Source organism: Monodelphis domestica, chromosome 6, assembly GCF_027887165.1.
Source record: "Monodelphis domestica isolate mMonDom1 chromosome 6, mMonDom1.pri, whole genome shotgun sequence".
Classification (NCBI taxonomy): Eukaryota; Metazoa; Chordata; class Mammalia; order Didelphimorphia; family Didelphidae; genus Monodelphis; species Monodelphis domestica.
The window spans coordinates 298,940,903-298,966,593 of NC_077232.1; the positions used below are offsets into that span (position 1 = coordinate 298,940,903).

The 25,691-nt window shown below is 37.9% G+C and overlaps 1 protein-coding gene across 7 annotated transcripts in view; it reads left to right on the plus strand.

Moving 5' to 3' along the window:
* NRG1 (neuregulin 1) overlaps positions 1 to 25,691 on the plus strand; it is a 1,154,913-nt gene that overhangs the window by 1,084,935 nt on the left and 44,287 nt on the right. For all 7 annotated transcript variants that reach the window (XM_007495561.2, XM_056803721.1, XM_007495565.3 and 4 more), the window contains one exon: positions 24,030 to 24,159. In XM_007495561.2, the coding sequence (XP_007495623.2) occupies positions 24,030 to 24,159 (130 nt within the window). The remainder of the gene's footprint in view (positions 1 to 24,029; positions 24,160 to 25,691) is intronic.

Below are 25,691 nucleotides of genomic sequence, written 5' to 3' on the forward strand. Positions count from 1 at the left end.
ATTAGTCAATAAAATGCAGGAAGGTATCTTAATTAGGCTTCACTTTGTTATCATTTTTTACTAATTGCCTCAGCTAATTTCCCTTTTTTTTTCTTCATTCTTGCCAGTTACTTTGTGTGGTTTTCCTATTATCTGTACTCTTAAGTCTTCTTTCACACTGGTTAGAGAAAGAGCCCCTTAGATTTGGGAAGGCTGGGGAGAGGTAGCAAAGGGGCTTCCATTAAGTCTAGTGGAAGTCTTGCACTGGATGGGAGGTAGGTCATTAGGATGCACTCATGATGCACTCTGGAAGCTGCTCCAAAACCTTTCCCTTACAGAGTGGTCTAGGAACTTGGGAAGTGAAGGCACTTGCCTAGGCTCACACAGCTAGTATGTATTGGAGACATCATTTGAACCTGGTTTTTCCTTACCTTGGCTACACTCACTCCACTCAGCTGATTGTCACCCCCGACATAGCTTTGAGCTTCCAGGCATGCAAGCGACTTTATAGATATCCCATTTGGGGGAATAGTTAAAGCACCTTGTCAATGTAGTTACCATAGGAATTCTGGCTCTTATTTGGCAGATAGGTCAGCTAGGTGGTACAGAAAATATTAGTGCTGCATCTGGTGTCAGGAAGAGCTAGCTGGGTTCTGATCTGCCCTCAGATGCTAGTTGAATGATCCTAGGCAAGTAAGAAACTTAATCCAACTGCCTCAGTTTCTTCAACTATAAAATAGGGATACTTAGAGTCCCTACCTCCTAGCATTATTGTGAGGTTCAAATATTTGTGAAGCATGCAGTAAATTGTACGTATTATCCATGTGAGGAACTTCGATGCGATTCCACAAACATTTTTTGGATTCCAGCTATCTTCCAGGCACCACGCTCAGGATATGAAGGGAACAAAAGAAATGTGTCTATACCTAAGATGTTCTTGATATTCTCCTGAGAGGCTGAGAAAAGTGGCCTGAGTTGTCCCTTGTCCCCCCTAGTAAACATGCTTCTTCAGGTAGTTGCCCTTTGCTGCTTAGTAGGCTACCTGGAAATGTCAGGAGTCCTTTTGTTTTTAAATTCCAAAGAGAGCAAGCTTAGTTTACCCTCAAGATCTAACAAGGCAGTCTGTCTTCTACCCAGCTTTAACCATGTCCTTGCTAACTCCTCATGAGACTGATGTGTTTTTGACTAATTTGTTTCTTAAACAAGCTTGCCAATCATTTTTCTTCTTTTTTTCCTTTGGAAGAAAAGGAATGAAGCATTTTCCCCAGGCTGAACCTTCCCTTTTCTTTGGTTTGCCTTTAAAGCCCTTTTCAAGGACATTAACTACTCTTTCTAATTACTTTCTATTGATTTCTTGATGTTTCTGTGTAGCCCAGCCAATTTGTTTTTAGCAAACAAAGGAAGCTAAGTTAAAAAAAGAAATGGGCCAGTTGGAGGAGGAGGTGGGGATAGACTTTTCAATATTTTAGTTGGGCTTCGGAACTCACTTGAGTTTGGCAAAATGTACAAAGCACTGCTGGTAAGTGAGTTTATTTCCAATGTGTTGTATGCTGTGGCTCTTTAGCTATTTCTCTCTTTTGCACATATCTGCCATGTTCCTTCTGACTCTCCTCATAACCTTGGGATATTATAATACCCTTCCAAGTGTCTCCACAGAGCTCCTAAAATAATGGCTTGGAGGCACAGGGCAGATAGTGACACTCCCCTACCCAAAAAGAGTGTGGGTGTCTCTGTTACCTTTAAGAGCAGACTGTTCATCTTTTTTTTTCTTTTTCCATCAAAGATCTCTTTGGCTTTGAGGTGAAGCCAGCAAACTCCCTTTTCAGAACAATGGCTTTCAAATGCACAAAATAAGCAGGATTATAAAGAAAACTAATTCTATCAAAATAGAGTTATTTTTATCTATCTATATCTATCTATCTACCTATCTATCTATCTATCTATCTATCTATCTATCTATCTATCTATCTATCTATCTATCTATCTATATATCTATCCATCTATCCATTTATCCATCTATCCATCTATCCATCTATCCATCCATCTATCTATCTATCTATCTATCTATCTATCTATCTATCCATCTATCTATCTATCTATCTATCTATCTATCTATCTATCTATCTATCTATCTATCTATCTTTTTAAAGTTCATATGCCCCAAATTAAGAACTGTGTTTGAGAATATAGTGTGGTCTTTTTAGCTTGGTTCCAACAACTCAATTCACACATATTTCTTTGTGCTTCTTTCATGTTTCTCCCTATCACCCACTCTATGTTCCTGTCAAAATCTAATGACTAGCCATTCCTATTTCTCATACTGCAATCTTCCAATTCTGGGCCTTTGTGGCAGTTGCCTCCTGTACTTTTCATCTTCCAGAATCTTTCCCTCCACGTATCAACTCAAGTGATGATTCCATAGAGAAGCTTTCCCTAATCCCATCATACCTCCCTTTCAAAATTTCTTAGAGCAGCTTGAATCTCCCATTGGTCTCATCATACCCTGACCCAGGGGTTCTTAATCTGGGGCCCATATACTTATTGATTTTTTAAAAATTTCAATAACAATTATTCAATATATTGTTTTTTAAAAAATAATCCCGTATTTCAGTTCATGCATTTTAAGATAACGATGCTGAGAAGTTATCATAGGTATGGCTACTGGGTCCATGACAGTAAAATGTTTAGAACCTCCGATTTGGGGTCTAGGATTTCAATTTAGTCTGAATAAACATATGAATCTCCTTTGACCCCTCACTTACTGAACGGGAGAAACCATATATGGCTGCTAGAAATTAAGCTGAAATACGTGTTCATAAGAAATTTTTAACTTGCTTAACAGTTCATGGTTAAGTCAGATCACCTTCCAATTCCAGCTTGGCCCTTCATCCCTGCAGCATATCAATGAGGCTTAAGAAAAGCACCAGTCTCCAGCACAGGCTTGGCTCCTCAGATGGAAGCTTTGCCTACTACATCCCTTTAGGGAATTGGTTTTTTAAGCATGTTTCTGCTCATCTCTTGCAGATTTTTCTCTCTGCCTCCTCCCTTCTCCCTTTCCTCCACAATAGTCCTTGGTGGCGGTCTGGCAGTCACACCATCAAATGTAACATTATCTCCAGACTGCCACAGAGAGCTCTTAAAAGAATGGGTCATCAAAGCTGTGCATTGAGGTCAATCAAAGATCTAAGGAAAGCTAAATATTGCACAGGTATCATAACTAAATTTAGGGTTTCATTTGGCTTCTATTCTGATCAGCCTGCTCCCTGTCACTGTTCAGCATTCAGCAGGCATTTCCATGTGGCAGAGCCATTTATCTTAGTGTATGATGTGTACAGACCATATTTAAGCACATCTTTCTTTTATTCTGCTTTCATAAAGAAATACCAAAAGATATAGCCAATTTCTCCTTCAGGAATTGTTAGCCAATGGAAAATAGGATATTTTTCTCAAATTAAGAGTATTAAAGGATGCAATTTTGAGGAAGGCTAGATAAAAGTGAAAATATGCAAATATCAGCCTTTCCATGTGGTATTGGCATGATCCTGTCACTGAGTTTCAAGTTACTTTCCTAGTCTAATCCTGAGATAGTTAGGATTGATCGAGAATTCTAGTTCACCGGAAAGCATTTTCATTTCTGGAGGAGGTAGAAATTCAAATCTGTCTTTTTGGAGTATAACAGAGTCAGCACAAAGAGGACAATCCTGATTTCTGGGTTCACTTTGAGTTAGACTCTGGTAACCATTGGTTTCCTTGACCTTGGCATACCATGACCCGATGCCACCTTGCAGAAAGCTTTTTTTTTTAATGCAGTCTTTAAAAATTCTGCCAGGGTTAAGTCTAGCTTTATGGACAGAGAGCTAGTTTATAGTCAGAAAAATATGGATTTCATTTCTTTTGCTAACATCTGACTACCTATGTAGTCATTTCATTTGTCTTCACAGTTTCCTCATTTCTAAACTGTTGAGGTTGAAATTGTATATAATTTAGGAAAAATGGCATGAGATATAATAGGATAAGCCCAGGATTTGGTGTCAGAGGGCCCAGGGCCAGTGAACACAAGGCACTTTCTTTCTCTGGATGGCCCTTAGTTTCCCCCTATAGAAAATGAACAGATTGGAGTAGATTGAAATTTTCCAAACCATGAGATGTGATCTGCTAGCAGATGTGGGGACAAAAGCAAAGCCCTTTGGGGATCAGGGAACAATGGCCAAAATGATTTGAGATTCAAATAGAAGTCTTGCATTAATACATCTGCTTTTTCTGAAGGGTGGGGGAATTCCAACCAAAGTCAGTAAAGGCAAGTATTTGGCAGTGAATGCAGGGAAAACATTTATTTAATACCATGTGTCCAAACAAGGTCAAAATAGAATTGGGCCTTGTTGAATTTTGAAGACTTGAGGAGAAAGATTCGCTAAGGCCACTGGTGATCAATATTTGTACATGATGCCAATGAGTCAGTTGCAATTTGAATGAGAAGTATATGGAACTAAAGTTAAAAGTCTTTAAAAAAATGATTTTCAACTCCAAATTCTCTTTCTCCTTTCACTCCTCCCCTGCCTATTGAGACATCAAGAAATATAATACCTGTTCTACATATAATCCATGCAAAAAAACATTTATACATTAGTCACATTGTGAAAAAAGCAAGAAAAATAAAGGGGAAAGTGCTCTAATTTGCATTCAGGATTAATCATAATATCCTTTTCTGTAAGTTAAGAATACCATAGTCAAATGCCTAGATGACTCTGTTCTCCCATCAATTTAGAAGTCCCCTTCAGTGATGTGGACTGTAACCCATTTATGCTTGTTCATCTTTGCCCATGCCTTGATTTATTTGGCATGGGGTTTCTACTGAGTGTTTGACACTTTTTTCTAACCTCATGAGAATACCAGTGAAGTTCTCTGGCCGAATAGGTCATTTTTTGCTCTATCACAGCACCAGCCCATCTGCTCTTGCTTGCCTACATTTTCTTGGTTACCTCTTTTGGTATTCATTGTCCTCTATGCCAAATTTATTTCCAGTTCCTCGGGAGACTCTAGCAGTCTTTGATTTGTAGTCTTTTTTGTAGATTTTGTAGATTTGCAGTCTTTGATAATAACAGAGGTAAAAAAATCAGTCCTCTTTTTCAATGGAAAGTTTGGGGAACAGTATAAAGGACTTTCATAGTTCCCTAAGGAAAACCCAATCTACTTTTATATTGTTGTTCAGTTCTGGGCTTACCTTGTTGTGCATTGGTACTTTCTGTCTCAGATCTATATACTGATGGCCAAACTTCAGGGATAACAAAAATCCAAGGGGATGTTGAAATCTGGACAGTAGATATCCCTGACCATGTGTTGAACTCCATGAGTGTATCCATGAACTATCCTGGGAATCTTTGTCAAAATTCTTCTGTATCTTTAAAGAAAATCATAGCTAGTCCAGACCATTTTTTTTCTTGGGGAGGGAAAAATGAGGAATGCTTGATCATCCTCTATTTGACGTTAGCTACCTAAATTCTTCCATTGTTGAATCATTGTTCAGGGACTTAGTTCATTTTCTCATTATATGAAATAAACCATATTTTACAAAGATATCATCACCTATCCCAGACTTGAAATTCAGAATGTGTGTGGGGGAAAGAGGGGAGACATGAGTAAGAAAATAATGTATGAGGTTAATATTCAGAGTGCCCACAAACCCAATACTTTTTCCTCAGCACCATGCTTCTTAAGGAGATTAAGGAATCAAAGAAAATTTGATATAATTACCAAGCCCTGCCATTCCTCAAACTATGAAATACTGAGTGAGCTCCTTGTCCACAATGTTTTTTTCCTTTGTTTGTAACATGGGATGCTCCAGGAGTAGCTGACAAATATTACTATTTTAATTGGCAGCAAATAGTGCTATTTTAATTAATCTAAGGCAGTAATAACTAAAATGGGAGGTGGGGCATGACCCCAGGGGTTTTGTGATCAAACTAATCATTTAATAGAGTCTACAAGACCTGAGTTCAAATCCTGAATCAGATACTTAATTAAGTGACTTCAGGCAAGACACTTAATGCTCTTCTTTCTACCTCAGTTTCTTTATTGTAAAACCAGGCTAAAAACACTACCTCAAAGAATGAGATAACATTCCTAAAGTGCTTTGAATGATATATAAAATTTTTCATGCTCATATTTTCCTAGACCCTACATACACACACACACACACACACACACACACACACACACACACACACACTGACCCTCAGATTGATAGTACATGATGATGTAACTGTAAATCCTGTTTCAGTGACCATTTCCTACCTTTGATTATTTATCTTGCTCTTGCAGAATATAGGGATGGACCCTACCCAATAACTCACACTCAGTCATTTCTCTTGATTCCCTATCAGAGGGGTACTTAACTTTTCTTGGGTCCTGGACCCCTTTGACAGGCAGTCCAGTAAAGACTTTTGAGAATCATATTTCTAGATGCCTAAAATACAAAGGAGCCAAGTACACTGAAATATTTATCAGAATCTACTTTCTTTAACATTTACAGATCCCAGGATAAGAATACCTGCTTTAATCTCTTTTACATCCTCAGATCTCAATTCCTCCACATTCCTTCTCTGCTGTTGAAATTCGAGAGAGTGCTGTCTTTTTTCAGAAAGTCTCTTCTTTCCCTCTTGCCCTGACTTTCCACTTCTCCCCACAATCTCCCTAACCTGTTTGAATATTTTTCATTTTCTTTCTGAAAGTTACACTTAGGCAAATGGAAACTTGGTTATGGACAATCTGTTTGAATGTCTACCTCTGCAAACTCTGGGGTCTGATTTGGGAGCCAGGGGTTGGCGGGGAGGCTACAGAGAATGACTGTCTATAATTAGTGCCCTACTAACAACCCTGGTATCAGTCTTCCCTTGTTTCTTGCTTTTGGACTAGTCAGCAACATTCAAAAGGTTTACAAATGGGATTAGAGTTCAGTTCTCTTGTTCCTTGGAATCCTAAAAGCAAGCAGAAGTTCCAGAAGACTGAAAGCACCAAGTCCCATCCCAAAGATTTTTTGTTTTCTTATAACTTAGGAGAATTGTTGGTGTTCTTAATCTGGGTATCTCTGGACAGATTTTAGAGGATCCATAAACCTGGATGGGTTTTTGAGATGGATAGGAGACTTGAGAAACTATAAAGTCCAACTCCTTTACCAAGGAGGACCCTGAGGCCCAGACAGTTAACTGACTTGTCTAGGGTCACAAAGGATTACAACTCATGTTCTCTGAATCCAAAACTAATGCTGTGATTGAATGAGCAGTCATTCAAATCACTCAGTAAGATTCTTTTTTTAATTAACTATATTATAAAGTCTTAGAACTAAAGTTAGAAGGGAACTTAGATGTCATCTAATCCAATCCCTCCATTTTACAGTTGAGGAAATTGAGGCCTAGGGAGGTAAAGCAAATTGTCCAAAGTCACACAGATACTAAGCATACTAAGATACATAAGCATAATTGAGGTCCTCAATTCCCAAGCCATCATTCTTTATTTTTTATATTGTATTTCAATATAAAGGATATCCTTTCTTTTCCCCATATTTTTATTTTTCAAATACATGAAGAAATGATTTTTTAAGAATTGTTTAATAACACTTTATGATTCAGATTCACTCCCCTCCCATTTCCTCAACACAATCAATGGTTTGTTATAACAATGCTTTCATGCAATACATAATTCCATATGCCCCATGCCATGACAAGAGATACTTATCACACATAGAAGAAAAATCTCATGAAGGAAAAAAAGTGAAAGGTGGCCTGATTTGATGTGCAATCAGGTTCTAATAGTTCCTTCTTTGGCTTTAGATAGCATTTTTTATCATGAACCCTTGAGGGTAATCTTGGGATCTTATTTTACTGGCAATAGTTTAGTCCGTCATGGTTGATCATTGTACAATATTTCTGTTACTGTATACACTGTTCTCCTGGTTCTGCTCACTTCACTTCATATCAGTTCATATGGAAGTCTTTCCAGGTTTTTCTGAACTCATCTTGCTCTTATTTCTTATGCCACATAGTACTCCATTACAAGCATATACCACAACTTGTAATTCCCCAGTGTGGATAACCTTTTTAATTCTATTTAAGTCTGAAAATGGGTCCATGGACTTCACAAGATAGTCAAAGATCTCCATCAAACAACAAATTAAGGACCCCTGCACCAGATCATATTGCTGCCAAATGAGATACCTATATTTGGCAGGTCACTTGACAAGTTTTGGATTAGAAACAAATGGGCTTTTTTCCCCCAATGGAGTTATAGAGCTCTTTCCATTAAAACACTGGCCACATGGATCAATTATAACCAACCTTTTCAGTTGGGATTGGCTTTCTCAGGTATTTGTGAGGATGCATAGCTGAAATGAGAAAATTTGAAAGGCAGAAATGGGGAAACTCATTTTTTTCTTATCGTAACCATTTTCCTAAAGCTTGAAGCTGGCACTGGTTGATGCTGTAGGCTTGGTGCTCAGCAACCAAGGCAGACAAGAGGGATCACTTCCCAACCAAATAACCAACAGTAGAAGCCACTCCTGTAAGCTTCCTTCAGCTCCTAGCCTTTCTCTTTGAGAAAATAGTAGAGGCAAGAGACTTTTCTAAGAGGAGAAGCTCAGGGAGGGAATCCTTGAGTGGGACTGACCAGAAATGAAATCTGACTGCTGAAAAAAGACAGACAAATAGAAGTCTGGGTTCCCAACTAGAAGTCACTATGACAGACCGTGTTAATGGATTCACTGAGCTCTTTGTCAGACCCTGATAGAAATGCTTTTTTTTTCTATTGAGGAGTAGTGTGCAGCAGCCATGAAGAATAAGTTGGCTAATGGGGCACATAGGTTCAATTATTAAGTTCTCTTCTTTTTCCCACTTAGTTCCAGCTTCTTGCATCACTGTTAAAAAAAAAAATCACTTGGTCATTTTTCTCTATTCTTTAAGTCCTTGGAGTAAATCAACTTATAGAGGTACAAAGATATATAAACTCAGGCATTGGTTTCCAGTGGTAAATGAAACTATCAATAACCACATCCAGGATCTAGGTGGTACAGTAGATAGACTTACCAACCCTGAATTCAGGAAGATTTGATTTTAGATCTGGTCTCTGATGCTTTTTCCTGGATAAGTCACATAACTTGTCTTTGTCTCAGATCCCTCAACTACAAAATGGAGATGATAATACTCCTACCTCTCAGGATTGTTGTGAGGATAAAATGAGACTATATTTGTAAAGTACTTTGTGAACTTTAATGACCCCCAATGTTTCTTTTTTTTCTCCCACTTTTTATCATGTAAAACACACTTCCATATTGGTCATTGATTGATGTAAGAACAAATCCATACACGACCAAAACCCCAAAAGAAAACCATAAATACACTGATGTGAAATATGACTCCAACAGTTTCTCCAGAAGTGGATAGCATTCCCTTTCTTTCAGGATTGTCCCAAATCATTACATTGCTGAGAGCCAAGTTTTCACAGATAATCATTGTTCAATACTGCTGTTATTTGTGTATACTGTTATTTCATTCTTCATCATATCCCACAGATCTTTCCAGCTTTTTCTGAAATCATCTTGCATATCACTTCTTATAGCACAATCATATTCCATTACAACATGTACCTCAATTTGTTCAGCCATTCCCCAATTGATGGACATCACCTCAATTTCCAATTCTTTGCTACCACACAAAGAGCTGTTATAAATATTTTTGTACAAACAGGTCCTTTTCCCTTTTCTATTATCTCTTAGGGGTACAGTCCTGGGGCACATGCCCAGTTTTATATCCCTTTGGGTATAGTTCCAAATTGCCCTCCAGCATGGTCGGATCAATTCACGACTCCACCAACAATGCATTAGTGTCCCAATTTGCCACATACCCTCCAACATTTACCACTTTTCTTTATTGCATTATTGGACAATCTGATAGGTGTGAGGTAGTACCTCAGCATTGTTTTAATTTGCATTTCTCTAATCAAGAGACATTTAGAGCACTTTTCCCATGTGATTATTGATGGCTTTGATTTCTTCATCTGAAAATTGCTTGTTCATATCCTGTGACCATCTGTCAGTTGGGAAATTTGTTGGATCTTTCAAGAGATGACTGAACCTCTCAGAGTAAGGCATGAGTTTTTTCCTTGGTTTTTCAGAGAATAAAATTAGTACTGATTTCAACAGAATTCTCTTAATTTTTGTCAAGGCAAAGCCTCTGTTAGTAACAGGCTAGTTAATGAAGTCAAGTACCTCCCTTCTTCATTCATACTTTTTACTTCACTCAAAGTCTGTACATACCTTCTCACACCACTCCTGTGGGATTTAAGAGAACAGATATTACAAATGTTCTGCCTTGTAGCAGTAATGGGCTTCTCTAAAAAGTGAGGCCTCGAGTATAATGTCATATTAATAGACTTTGAGTCCTCGAAGGACTACCATGTGGAAGAGGGGTTAGAAACTCTGCCTGGTCCCAGAGGGGAAACCTAGGAACTTTGAGTAGAGGTTTGCAATGAGGCCAATTTAGGCTCATCAGGAAAAACTTCCTAACAATTAAAGCTGTTCTAGAGTACAATGGCCTACTGTGAGAGATAGGGGCATCCTCCTCAGAAGAGGTCTTGTAATGAAGCCTGAGTGTTAATTTACTGGTGAGCTGGTCAGTGAGGTGACTTCCAGGGAAGGAAGTTGCCAAGTAGGTAACTTGGAGAGGCAAGAACCCATGACTAATTATACAGGAACAATTTCCTCTGATCAGATCCGGTTTTGCACATTAGGATTTCCCTGAACAAGTCACCAAAGGATCACATCTAGAAAACACACATCACAACTGATTTCCTCCTAAATTCAAGCACTTCCTCAATGTGCCAATCATCTGTAAGGTTGCATGATTGGAGGAACTCCAGAGGAGGTTGGGGGACACAGGAAGGGGGAGACAGTGAGGGAAGGAGACAAATAGAAACAGAGACAGATGGAGGGGAGGGAGGGAGAGAGACAGAGATGGAGAGAGGTGGGGGGAACTCTCAAGAATCCTACTGTTGGTGAAATTCTGAAGCCCATATGAAGCAATTTGCCCAAGGTCACACAGTAAAGGCAGATTTAGAATTCAGACCTATGCTATTGGACACTCCAAATGTAGCACCCTTTCTATTACCCCATATTTTTCTCTGTGAACCTAGTATTTTGCATGAGGATTGGTACATATGTCACGGTGAACAGATGACTGAAAGAGTAAAGAAGCTGTATGTTCAAATTCTGCTTCACATACTGTGATACTCTATGAATAATACTTGACTGCCTTAGTCTCTTCATCTGTAAAATGAGGTTGGTAATAATAACATATCTCTGGATTGTTGTGAGGTTAAATAAGATAAAATGTTTTGCAAACAAGTGCTATTAATGATGATTATGTGGATGATGATCATGATAATGTCTTGGCTATTTTGATAATAAGCATATAATTGTTAACTAAGTTCAATTTCCAGTTTACCAATGTGATTATCTCTGTACCCTGTGACAGAGGAAATACAAACATAAAGTTAAATAAATAGGACAAATTGAGTCTTTACATCTGGGTCTCAGTTTCCCCATATTTATAATAAGGTATGTTAAATTAGGCTTTCTAGCCTTTCTTGCTCCTAATGCAAGATCCTGCTATTTCCCGCCACCCAAATTTTTATTTTTTCCTCGGCTATAATTTGAATGATGCCATTCCTCCCGAAATGAACCTGATACCGTATTTAACTAATCCAGTTAATCTCACTTGGTGAATAGTAGTCCTTTGTTTTAGTAGTTCTTTAAATAGACAGTTTTATCTCCTCCCTTCAAAGGAAAGGTGCTTATGGTCCAAGAACAGGTTAATGTCTCCATAGAGCTGGAATAAATCTCAGAGGTCATCTAGTCTAAGTCCCTCATTTAACAGATGAAGAAATTGATGCACACGCACACACACACAGTCACCCCATCATCATCATCATCATCATCATCATCATCATCATCATCATCATCATCAGTTTTCAAAAGGCTTTCATTATCATTACCTCCATTTATCCTTCTCCTGTGCTGTGTGTAACAGATAGGCTGAGACTTTGTATCCTCATTTTACAGATATAGGGAGAGAGGCCCAGAGAAATGATCTCTCCTAAGTATAGGAAAGAAGACCCAGGACTGTGCAGAGGGTAGGCATATTTGATGGCCTGGTATGAGTATTTGTTTCTTGTCCTCTGTCTGAGTGCTTCTCATCTGTGGAGAGAAACATTATGCCTAAAGAATGCATTCATTTTCTCCTCCATTTAGAGAAGGTTCTGAGTTGGAATAATGAACTAAAAACATCCCTTCTGTCCTTCTTTTCTCCTCAGAGATTAGTGATGTTAAGGTCTGGTGATCAAGTCTGTTCTTTAAATAGCTGTGTTGACTCAGGGAGCCCACAGTCTACCAGACCTGCCTATTCTCTTCCTATCAGCTCTTCCTTTTGGGAAGAAGTCAAGGATTCTTCTTTGCAATTCAGCAAGGCAAGGAGTCTTGTTCCTGCCTGACAGGCCATATGCCAGCAGGCAGAACATTCTTTCTTCTGTGGCTTCGAGCCTGCCACTCTGTTTTCTGTCCTGGAGCCCTGATCATTCTTCTGTCCTTCTGGGAAATCCAAGTCTTGCTATCATCTGCAGAAATCTAGCAGACAGAACTGAGGCTGTGCTGTGCTTTAAGATTGCTGCTCCAGAGATCACCAGGTCTTCTTTGTAAATTTCTCCAGTGGTCCTCTCCCACATCCTTGTTGGCCTAGGCTCTCTGTAGCTTAAGTAAGTGGGCAAGTTGGGTCAGATTCTCTATTAAGAGATACCAGAGGGCAAGAGAACATGCATTTGCCAGTGTCGGAACGCATAGCTGCTAAAGATTTTGAAGGTAAGCTACTAAGAAATCTTGTGACAATCTTGTAGAGACAGTGCACAGTCTGTGCATTGAATAGAGATACTAGTCCATTAAAGCTAATAAAATAGAGAACAAGTCCGTTAAAGCTAATATGTCAAAGGCCACTGTTTGGTTAACTCTTCCTCACATCCATTCAGTTGGATTCTGTAAGTGATCATGAGCCATGTGGGTGAGAATCCATCTACTTCAGGGTAGCAGAGTCTAAGCCCTTAGACCCCAGGGTCCTGACAGTGAAAGATTGATCACTGCTCATTGTCACAGGATTCCAATGCTTGATTTCCAGGGGTTGGGGCTGGGAGAATGGCTCAGATCCATTGTGGCTGTCTGGCATACTGATAAAGATAGGACTCATGAAAACAAACACACCAAAAGGGAAGAAAACCAGAGCTTTGGCAAGCATTGTTTGGATTTGTTTTTTTTTTTTTTTAATACTGTTTGGTAGAAATTACCAGCAACCTGAAGTAGTTTAGGAGCTTCAGTCACCATGGCAGTGAAAGAAGGAAGCTTAATTTCCCTAATCTGCAAATATTCATAATGTACTGTGAATTTGTTTTCATATACAAGTAAAACTTCTTATACATGTAAGCTCCTTAGTTTTCTTAAGTTTCATATTTGGGAGTACTATCTAACCTAAATCAAAAGGTTTCTTTTAAGTCTTTTTATTTGAACAACTCGGAGGAATTGGAGAGTCCATCATTTAATACTTTAGATTTTGTTGATGCTTTCAGTATGTTTCCAGTCTTTAGTTTCACCTCTAAACAAAGCAGATAATTGAAAATGCTCACCCTGTTGCAGCTGCCATAGACTAGCTAGATATGTTTGATAGTGTTTAGAACTAATATAATGGGATTCTTTAGCATATGGCTAGAAATTCATGATTATAGTCATAATCGATATTTAGGGAAGACTCATGGGTCCCCAAATACATCAAGCTCATTGTCTTATTTGATTCTCACAAAAACCCTGTGAGGTGAGTATTAAGGATACTATTCTCCCCATTTTCCTGATAAGGAAACTTCTCATAGAAGTTTAGGAATTTGTTCAGTCACATAGCTTGTAAGTGTCAAGGGTAGAAATTAAACCCCTAGTCTAGCTGACTCAGCCCAGCAGTCTATCCATTATGTCACATTTTCTCTCAAATATGCAATGGTTCACTTTCCAGAAAACAAACCAAGGTAGATCATTTCTCTTCTTATTTTACAACAAAAGAAAGTAACAAATTTAGTCAGTTATGTGTCTTTGGAATATCAGGCTTGGTAGTTCATAGTCCAAGGTAGAAGTTGTTATACTGGAAATGGCAGGAGGCATTTGGAGTAGGAGATTACCCTGAGCACAGATGGAGTTCAGTGCCTTGCCAAGATTTAATCAGTTCTCAATAAATCATAGCTGAATGAATGAATGAATGAATGAATGAATGAATGAATGGAAGTCCTGTGAATTTCCTCTGGTTGTCTGTATTTGCTTTAATTTATCTATAAAGTAGAGGGATCCAAAAAGATTATTATGAGTGTTTGGACCCAGTACCATGTGAGCGTCTTCATTCATTTCCATCCAGAACTATTGCAATGACATCCCACTGTCAACCCAAATCCTTGCCCCAAACTTAGAATTTGTGAGTAATTCAAATAATAATTTAAGTAATGATACAGAGGGTATGTAATAACCTGAGTTCTTTGTGACACAGCTTTTTCTTCAGTTATTTCTGACCTCAGGGAATGTAGCCCCTGTGCACTCAGAGTAGTACAATTTCATTGACCCTCAGAAATAAGTCAGAAATTCAACAGCACCTCCACGTCCATACAAGTGGCTTTTTTCCTTTCCTGTGCCCTGGTTTCTTTTCCCTAGTCACTCCCCACCCCTGCCCCCATTCCACCCTCACCCCAATCCCTGCTACATCTAATTGTTTTCACATAACACTTTTGGTTCAATTTGTTAACCAAGTAGAATTTCCAGCCTGATCTAAATGGCACTGATCTATGAGCAATAGATGGGTAATAGATAAATAAGCATTGTATTACAGACATCAGTCTTCTTAGATGTCCCTTGTCAAATAAGCAGTTCCCAATTATGTACTACATCTTGCTTATTCAAAGTACCCTTATTTGATAATTTTCTCATTATATACTTTCTGTGTGCCTGAGAGCCCACCACCCCCAATCTAAAAGCAACTAATCTGGCCTCTCATTTTTACTTCACAGAATGAGGTTGGGCTCTTAATGTTACCATGATGCAGACCTATATTCTACAACCAGGCAAGCCACAGGTTGATGGGGATTTGCTCAGTTAGAGCTATTCATCACATTCATTCCCATCTACAACTGACTTTTTCCTTGTCTTTCTATGTACATATTGAGTAAAACTGACTGGAAAATTGCTCTAAGATTGATTTTTCAGGAAATTGGAAACTGAAAATAATAGAGATTACTGGCTATGTGAGCCCTGAGTTTGGAATTGGAAAATCTGAGTTGGAAGCCCAACTATTTAGCCATTTAGTATCTCTATTGTAGAGCAGCATGAGCCAGGCTGGTCTAGTGGTATTCATTCAGGATGAGAATGATCTGAGACACTCTTAGACCGCTAAGCAATTAAGAAAAGAAAGTCTACTTAGTCATAGCATAAAGATCTCTAGTAAGGATGTATCATTGATTCAGTTGATTTTGCCTTTTGTCTTCTTTGTTGATCCTACTTGTATGCAGTTCGAAGGGGAAAAGGTTCTGACACCATAACTACTGACTTGTATCCTAGGGTCCAGAAGGATTTGTTGATGGTTTGAGCTTTAATCTAATGGGTCATTTCCATTTTGAGGATGGTTTTAGTATAAAGATAGGCAAAACAACTAACCTAGCTATATATTGGGTATAGACAATCAGGCCCTGCCTTCCTGCCTCTGAGACATTGTTTTAGCCACATCCATCTGTGATCTTGGGCAAATCAATCACTTTGCCTTCCTAGGCTTCAGTTTCCCATTCTTAAAAGTTGGTTATTGTGCTAGATCAGGGGTTCTCAATCTGTTCTTGTGTCACTTATTTCTTTGAAACCTGTTAAGGCCTAAGAATGTCTGCTCTTGTTGTTTTTAAATGCATAAAATACAGAGGATTACAAAGAAAACCATTTATACTGAAAGATGCATCAATTTTAAAAAGTTCAAGGACCCTGAAATATATTATTTCAAAGATCCCTTCTTAGGATCTCATAGTCTAACTGTCCTATCCAATGAAATCCTATAAGCATTTATAAAGAATCTACTACATTCAAGGCACTGTGCTAAAGACTTGGAATGGAAAGACAAATTAAAATTTAAAATCAACATTTATCACTTATCTCAAGGTAACTCATTTTAGTTAACCAGCACTATGTGTGAGACTTCAGTACTATACCCTAGAGACCCAGAGAAAGAGTCATGACAGTCTCTGCTCTCAAGGAGCTCACAGTCTAATGGTTAGTCAAAGTTCAAACCATGAGGTTCATCTAATATCTAAATGATAAATTGGAGGTAGTCAGCCAAAGGAAGGTACTAGCATAAAGGGGATTGAGAGAGGCTTACTATAAATGATGGAACTTTGTTGAGACAAAGGACACTAAGGAAGCTAGGAGGTAGAAATGAGGACCTTCCAAAGTTGGAATGTACTTATAGAAATGAAGTTTGAGGGTATGAAGATAAAAAGTGGAGCCTGGTCTTTGTATATTGAATGAGGTCAACTTTATTTATTATCATCTAGAATTTATCAATGAATATCTTCTTTGGTTTCTCTCTGGTCTATCCATAATGATGGTTCTCTCTCAGAGACAGAGAAAGTTTCCCAATGGATTTAAAAGAAGTAAATAAAAAAGGACTTTGCATTGTCCAGGGCTGTGATTTTCCCAAGAATGCTTTTGGATGGTGATTTTGCATTATGGGAAGTATATCTCAGGCAAAGAAGGGATAGCACTTGGAAAGCGATAAGTCTGATTAGACTGTTCACTGTGCCAAACTACATGGAGTAGAAAGAGTTCTGGTGGAAATCTGAAAGGCCCATATGTTACCATCCATATTCCAGGAGTGACTAGCTGTGACAGCATGTCCTTGACCTTAGCAACTGGTTCTGAGTTCCTGGAATCATATAGTGTATCCTTGGCCTCAGCTGGAGGTTAATTGCTGCTTTATGATTCTATGATCAGTCTTGATGGGCCTGTAGCCGAGAGGAAACATGCTGTTGGAGAAAGCTCTGGCTTTGTTTTCACCAAATGTTCCTCAGTTCACTGTCAAAGGTTTTGTGAACCCAGGCAGTAGTCTGAGCTCTGTCTGAAAGGAATTACACACATCAATGCTTTATAACAAACTGTTTCCCACTAAGAATCACGATAAAGATAGTCAGATTTCAAAAGGATTAAATAAAGGACCCTTCATATTCTTTGCACTTAAAAAAGAAAAAAGTATTCCTCTTTCTTGGCCAACATGATGCTATTCTTAAAATAGTTGGAAAGAACATGAAAAATAGGCCCAATGTGTCTCTTTTCTGCACACAGCTGGTCTTTATGATTTATATGGAGAATTTATTTTTGTAGTCTACTAAAACAAAGTTTGTTCTGAAAGAGACATAAAGCACTTACTACTGAGCCATGAAAAACTAGCTAAGCAACCTGTCAAGTATTCTAAACCACGTGGTTGCTGGGCATTCAAATGAATGTTTCTAGACCAAGAATGAATCACAACTACTCGTCCTATGTTTAAGGTCCCTTTCAATTCTAAATTTGTGAACCTATGACCCATTCACCCTTCATCATATGGAGCAAGTACTAATGGAATGCAAAATACACAGAACAGTCTTTTTAAATCCCATGGGAAGAATGTCCATAGTTGCCTGTCTACTAGGATAATTGAACCCAAAACTTTCCCTTTCTAATATTTGGTAAGAATGAATAAATAAGCAATTTGTAGCATTTACATAGATGTATTTTTAGAGAGGGAGATTATAGTTATTTACATTATGAGGTACAGAAAATGTGTTCTGTCCCAGGAGTTTAAGCTACATAGATCTCTTCTCTCTGCCTCTATCCCCCATTTCTGTTTTAGACATATAAAACATAACTGAATTAAAGAAGGATGATTATTATTTCTTTCCTCTATTTCTTTTGCCCCTCTCATTTCATGTTCTGTAGACTTGGTCTGAGGCTGAATTACTTTCATGAGACATGTGCAACAGGGTACAAAAAAATAGACCATAGAACTATTTCCAAATTTTATAATGAAAATGTTGTAATGGGAATCTCTGGCTGCTTTGATATTCACAAATGACTCCCCACATGCTCCTCAGCAACCACCACCTCCACATTTTATCCTTTGTTGTGTTTTTCCTTTTCCATCAAAATCTTTATCTACTTTCATTTATATCAAAGTTTAATTTTCTCCCTTTCCTCCTCAATTTCAGTGGAAGTGGTAAGAGCAGTAAAAATGGAGCCAAAAAAATGACTTGAAAAAAGAGAAAGAAGAGAATTCAAATCTTAGGTAATCCCAAGGATGACTATTCAGCCTGTGAATCATGCTGCTTAAGCAGACAGGAACATTGGCAGGCATACTCAAGCACAATTAGTAAGGCCAATGTGGAAGAAGGAAGCCAGATTAGAAGTCATGCTAATAAATAAGAACTAGAACATGGAGTGAGAAGGAAAGAAAAAGGAAATGGAGAAAATTACAGACCAAACAAAAAGACCAGAGTTTTTTTGGAACTCAGAACAAGATGAATAATTTCCATTCCCTGAACACCATAAGGTTTATACCATAAGGTTTATAACGTGTTAAGGGCTACATCCTCATTTAAAAATTCAGAAGAAAAATTCAGAGAAGTGAAATTGATCATGCAAATTATGAAATGATGGAGTTAATCTTTCAGTTTGACTTTCATTCTCTCTGTTACCTCATTAGAAATTATGAGGAAATTAGGAAAGTTTTTAGAAAACAAATATAATAGTGAACACGTACCAGATAATTTGGAGTATTTTTTTTCCTTTCTTGCATGGTTTTTCAAATTAGTAAATAAAATTCTTCCATGGGTGGTACCAAGATAGAGTGGAACAAGGGCTATATTTTGAGTTAGGAAAACAACAGTTCAATTTTCTCCTGATACCTACTTGGGTGACTGGAGCAGTAGGTTAAGGTCTCTGAGCCAAGTTTCTTCAGCCATCAAATGGAGATCATGATAAGACCTATACTACCTAGTTCACAGGGGCTCTGGGAGATTTAAATGAGAGAAAGTTTTGCAAATGTTATCATGTAAATAGATCATGTGAATGTCAGTTTTTACACTCCAGGGCAAAGAACATAATTGTTTTTGTTCCTAACTTCATTGTCACCATCTTTTCTTTTAGCTATCTAGTTTATTTGGTCATGTTCAGAATGGAATAGACCATCTGCCCAGCTGTTGCCTTTACACTGAAAGGTCACTATAACAGCTGCTCTTTAATCTGCCAATCTTCCTTAGGCCGCCAATAAGTGTCTACCCACTTTGATTCCACTGAATTGTGGAGTTCAGCCAATGCGTGAGCACCATTAATTAACTAATTTAACTTAATTAAATTAACTAAATAAAAATAATGGATTATTTGAAACAATGCAAAGGCTCGGGGAATCACAAAACTGGAAGGGAGTACTGAATACAGGCAGCCCACCCCCCTGCTCCAAACACAAATGCCCTCACTAAAGTTCTTGAAGAAATAACTTTTACATGCCTGACTCCAGTGATAGTGTCTGTTTCACAAGGTGGTGTGCTTGCTACCTTTCCAGTTTGGGGAAAGGTATTTTGTTTGAAACATCTTTCTACTGATTCTTCAAATTCTAACTTGATCTTATTATGAATAAATAAAATCAGCCTCTGCTCATTCACCTTAAGAAATAGATCTTTTCTTTTCCTTTCTAGTTTTAGCAACTTGCAATTAGGAATATTGGAGAATTTTATTTTACAATGTTCTAGATATGACCGTTGTAATCTTTTTGTGTTATGGGCCTCTTTCACATCAACCTGATGAATCTAATGGTTCCTTTCTTAGAATTATATGTTTAAAATGGAGAAAATGAAAAACATAGGATTATAAGAGGAACCATTTATATTGAAATTCAGTTATTTTACCAAATGATAAAATAAGTTCACCCATCCCAAATGAAGAACCCCAGTTTATCAGAATTTACCTACATTTGTGCTATATCCACTCCCCCAGACTGTCCTCTCCAAAAGGTCTGCCTTGTAGTATCCCGTATTATTTGTCTTAACACTTTGCATCTAGTAAGAATTTAATAAATATTTAGTTTGTGAGTGAGTGAATGAGAACACCTTTGGTCAACTCTTCACTTGTGTAAAGAGCAATAACTTATTTTGTATTTCGCTACATTCCTTTTTTAAAAATTAATTAATTTAGAATATTTTCCCAATGGTTATGTGATTTATATTCTTCCCCTCTTCCCTCCCCCCTCCCAGAGCTGACAAGCAATTCGACTGGGTTTTACATGTATCATTGTTCAAAACCTATTTCCATATTATTAATATTTGCAATATAGTGATCATTTAAAGCCAAAATCCCCAATCATGTACCCATTGAACCATGTAATCAATATGGTGTTTTTTTTTTACTCCCATAGTCTTTTCTTTGGATGTGGACAGTGTTCTTTCTCCTAGGTCCCTCTGGATTGTCCTGGATCATTGCATTGATACTGGTAAAGAAGTCCATTACATATCATTGTGCCATAGTGTATCAGTCTCTATGTACAATGTTCTCCTGCTTTTATTCCTTTCACTCTGCATAAATTCCTGGAGGTTTTCCCAATTCATTTAAAAATCCTTCATCCAGTTCATTATTCCTTTGAGCACAATAGTATTTCATCCCCATCAGAAACCACAATTTGTTCAGCCATTCCCCAATTGAAGGGCTGCCCCTCATTTTCCAGTTTTTGCCACCACAAAGCGCAGCTATGAATATTTCTGTACATGTCTTTTTCCTTATCTCTTTGGGGTACAAACCCAGCAGTGCTATGGCTGGATCAAAAGGCAGATGGTCTTTTATCGCCCTTTGGGCATAGTTCCAAATTGCCCTCCAGAATGGTTGGATCCATTCACAACTTCACAATAAAAAAATCAATGATTCTTTAGATTAAAATCTCTCTCCATTATGCCACCTATCTGCCTCTGAAGAAAAAAAATAAATAAAATAATATATTATATACATATATGTATGTTTTAAACTGGGTCTGCTATTTGCTTGTTGTAGGGAACTCTTGGGAACAATACTTCCTCTACCAATGCAGATAAGAGACTATTGTGTAACTTGTAGCATTCAAAAGTTGACCTGGCAAAGGATATGAATAAGCTGTTTTCAGATGAAGAAATCAAAGCTATCAATAATTGTATGAAAAAATGTTCTAAATCCCTCTTGAATACAGAAATACATATTAAAACAACTCTGAGGTACCACCTCAAACTTGGCAGATCTGTATCCCAAAAATATAAAATAAAAGGGGAAACTATCTACTTTTACAAAAACATTTATAATGCCTTTTTTGTAGGGGCAAAGATTTGGAAATTAAAAGGATGTCCATCAATTGGGGAATAGCTGAACCAACTGGTATATGATAATTGGGCTGTAAGGAATGATGAATAGGATGATTTTAGAAAGAGCTGGAAAGATCTTCATGGATTGATGCAGAATGAAATAAGCAGGTCCAGAAAAACATTGTACACGGTAATAGCAGTATAGTGAAACAATCAACTATAATAGACTTAGCTATTATTGGCAACAGGATGATCAAGGACAAGTCTGAGGGACTTATAACAAAGAATGCTATCCACCTCCAGAGAATGAATGGTTGAGGTTGGAATGCAGATTCTAGCATGTGATTTTTTACTTGCATTTATTTGGATTTTATTTTGAGGGGGTTGTTTTTATATGACTATTTTCTTATAAAAATGAGTGATATAGAAATATGTTTAACATGGTAATGCATTTATAGCCCAGAAAAAAAGTTAACTAACATTAAAAAAATGATGAGCAGGTCACATAAGTAGCCTTCAAAATCAACCTGTTAACTGGTTACTTTCTGTTCTGTCTGCAAATTTGTAGTTTTGAGATATCAGTTATAGGTTACTGTTTACTAGCTAGTTTCCTGTTTTATCTGATACAGAACTTCCCTTCTTTCCAGCTGTTCTTTGATCTGTAAGTCATCATCATCCCTTATTCATACAGATCTCTAAATTCATACAGCAAGTCTATGCTCTAAGTATAACAAACCAACTTTTAAAAAAAAAGTTGATGGTGAGGATTGAGTGGTTAAGTTACTTCTCTAGGATGACATATTCACTGTGTATTAGGGGCAGGATTGGAATCAAGACTTCTCAGATCAAAAGCTTACTCTCTCACCATGCTTCACTTTCTCTCTCTGGGTTAATCAGTCATTTAAAATGAGAAATAACATGGCTTTTCCTGACCATCAGCAAACCTATACTCAAGTGCTGCTTCTTACAAATACTTCCAATATAACTATGGACAGGTCATTAAATAATAATAACAACAACAACAATAATATGATCAATAAATAAATATTGATTAAACATCTGCCATGTGCCAGGCACTGTGTCAAATATTGAAGATACAAAAAGAACCCAAAACTGGTTCCTGCCCTCAAGGAACTTGTAATCTAATCAGGGAGACAACCTGTAAGCAAATATAAGCAAGCTATATTCAGGATAAGTAAGAAATGATTCCCCCCCAAAAAAGGCACTGGAATTAAGGGGGGGAGTGTTGGAAAAGGCTTCCTGTAGAAGATGGGATTGTTGTGAGAATTTAAAGGAAGCCAGGGACATCTATAGTCAGAGCAAAAGAATGAGAATATTCCAGGCATGTGAGAGAGCCCAAGAAAAATGCCTGGAGTTGAGCCATGAAACATCTTCTTTGTTGAACAACAAAGAAGCCAGTGTCACTGTTATATGATGGAGACTAAGGTGGAAGATAGGAGGTGACTAGGTTACAAAGAGATGTGAGTACCAAATAGAACATTTTTTATTTGATCTTAGAGGCAATAGAAAGCTACTAGAGTTATTTATGGAGTAGTTGTAACGTATTTGGACCTGTGCTTTATGAAAATTACTTTAGTAGCTGGATGATTGTTAAATTGGAGTGGTGAGAGACTTGAGGCAGGCAGATCCATCAGCAGACTAGTGCAATAATACAGGTGGAGGTGATGAGGACCACACCAGAGTAGGGGCAGCATTAGAGGAGAAAATTGGACATATTAGAGAGATATTGCAGTGGTGAAATTGGCAAGCCTTGGCAAAAAATTGGATATGGGTTGAGCGACAATGAAGAATCCAGATTGTGAATGTCTCCTAGGTTGTGATCCTAATAGATTGGGAGGATGGTGTTGCCTTCTATAATAAAAGGGAAGGGTGATGTGGGACAGGTTTAGGGAGAAAATTTTTAGTTTCATTTTGGACTTACCAAAATTAAAGCAAAATTAAAGATGTGAGATGGAAGGTTGACAAAAAGACTGGGGCAGTATAGGTAGATTTGAGTATCATAAGCTTATAGGTGCTAATTAAATCCATAGGAACTGATGAGATCACCAAGGGAAGAGGTATAGAGGGAGAGGGGAAGAGGGCTTAGGTTAGAATCCTAAGTGACCCTACAGTTAAAGGGTATAATCTGGAAGAGATTCCAGCAAAGGATATAGAGAAGAAATGGTCAAAGAAATAGGAGAACCAGGAGAAAGTGGTGTCCTGAAAATCTAGAGTGGAGTTCAGTGTCTTCCCCCAAAGTATTTCCAAAATGGGGAACTTGAAGGATTAGGTTGAATTTTCATATGCTGTTGGAGTTTGAATAATTCACTGACTGTGAACCTTCTTCTAAAGGGACCCAAATTAACCAAAGAATCTGCCATTGTTTCTGGCTGAGTCATTGAGTTGGATATGATAGCGCTTGGTATAGTTCTTCTGTTTTCATTAAGCATACCCGGAAATTTTGCATTTCCCTTTCTTGCTACCCAAGGAAGACCAAAGAGGCACCAGATGTTTTTAAACTACTAACTTCCTTTTCATAGAATCGAAATAACAAGAGTGGTTGTAGTGAGGAAACTGAGTTTGTTATTCCTTTTTTGTCTCCCATCCAGCCACCTCGACGTCCACTGCTGGGACTAGTCATCTTGTCAAATGTTCTGAGAAGGATAAGACTTTCTGTGTGAATGGAGGAGAGTGCTTTATAGTCAAGGATCCATCAAACCCCTCGAGATACTCGTGCAAGTAAGATCCTGTATTCCCCTTTTCAAGCCTTCTCCCAATGCTGAAGGAATTCCTTCTTCCCTTGCTTGTACCAGTTTGGTCACATGTTTTGGAGGGACAGGTTTTGGGCAAGCATACCTTTTCCTTGTGGTCACTTTCCCAGGCCTTCTAGCCAACCTGTGCTTATTTTTTTCCTCCTGATTGGCACTTTGTGTTTACATGAAGATGAAGAGCCCCAAGAAGACCAAAGGATAGGATTTGACAGTGCCACATTTATGTTCAGTGGATGAAATGAGCTCAGTCACTGACCATGCTTCATCTCAGGTGACACTGGGAATATATTTAAAACACAGTACTTCTGCCAATGGGTATGTCACTATGAAAATGTGTTCATTACCATTGGAATTTCCAAATTGGGTAACAATTGTGTTTTTAAAGAATTCCAATGGATGGGTGAATTGAAAATCTTGGTCATGCTATGAGTGACTACCCTTCAGAAGTCCACTAAGTATTGCAAGGCAGAATATTTGATGCACTGTCAAAAGTTATTGGGGGCAGCTAGGTGGCTTAGTGGATAGAGAGCCAGGCTTAGGGATAGATGAGTTCAATTTTGGTTTGAGATACTTCCTAACTGTGTGACCCTGGGCAAGTCAGTTAACCCTCAGTTTCCTAGCCCTTACTGCTCTTCTGCTTTAGAACCAATACTTAGTGTTGATTCTAAAATAGAAGGTAAGGGGCCTTTTTAAAAAGTTATTTACCAATCCATTTTTATTAGCACTGTAGTTATCTAAGAGAATTAATGAGTGTCCTCCCACAAAAGCATCTTCTCACAGGGGAAGGAGATTTTTCATTTGTTCTTAAGTCTTCACCTGTGAAAATGCAGAACAAGAGATTTCAGAGGTTTCGCTGTGCCATGCACTTTTTTATTAAAAACTTTAATAGAGACAATATGACATCAATATAGACAATTAAGATCACTTAGTTGCTGTTTACAGCAAGTGTTTCTTAATTCAGTGCATACAGCATTATATGTTTTCAAGAGGAATTGCAATCTTCATGTTTCAAATATAGGACAATGTAGCTAATTAGTTGGATGTGGCTCAAAACAGGCCAGTACCTGTGAAAACCAAAGAAAATTGGTTGATGTATCATTGATGTCACTTGAAGGGCAAGCATTTGTTAAGTCATAGAAAGAAGTATTGAGCCAAATGGCCCAAAGCACCAAGTGTGTGAGGGCTACAGCTCCATGTGGAAATGCCCATCTTTAGCTGAGAAATAAAAATAAGTAAATAAATCAGAAGAGGCAAATAAATATCCTGGGACTTGCACATGAACAACCATTGCCCTAGAAATAGAATTTATGTGTGCATTTCCTTTAGCGATCACTGGAAGCATTTGCATTTATGATCAAAATGGTTTTGGAGCCTCAGTTTCCCCATTTGCAAAAAGAGGGGCCAAGGATCACATGAGTTTTCAGTTCCCTTTCATGTCTATATTGTATAAGTCCATTAGCATTATTAGTTGTTCCAGATTGGGGGAAAAACACGAGTCAA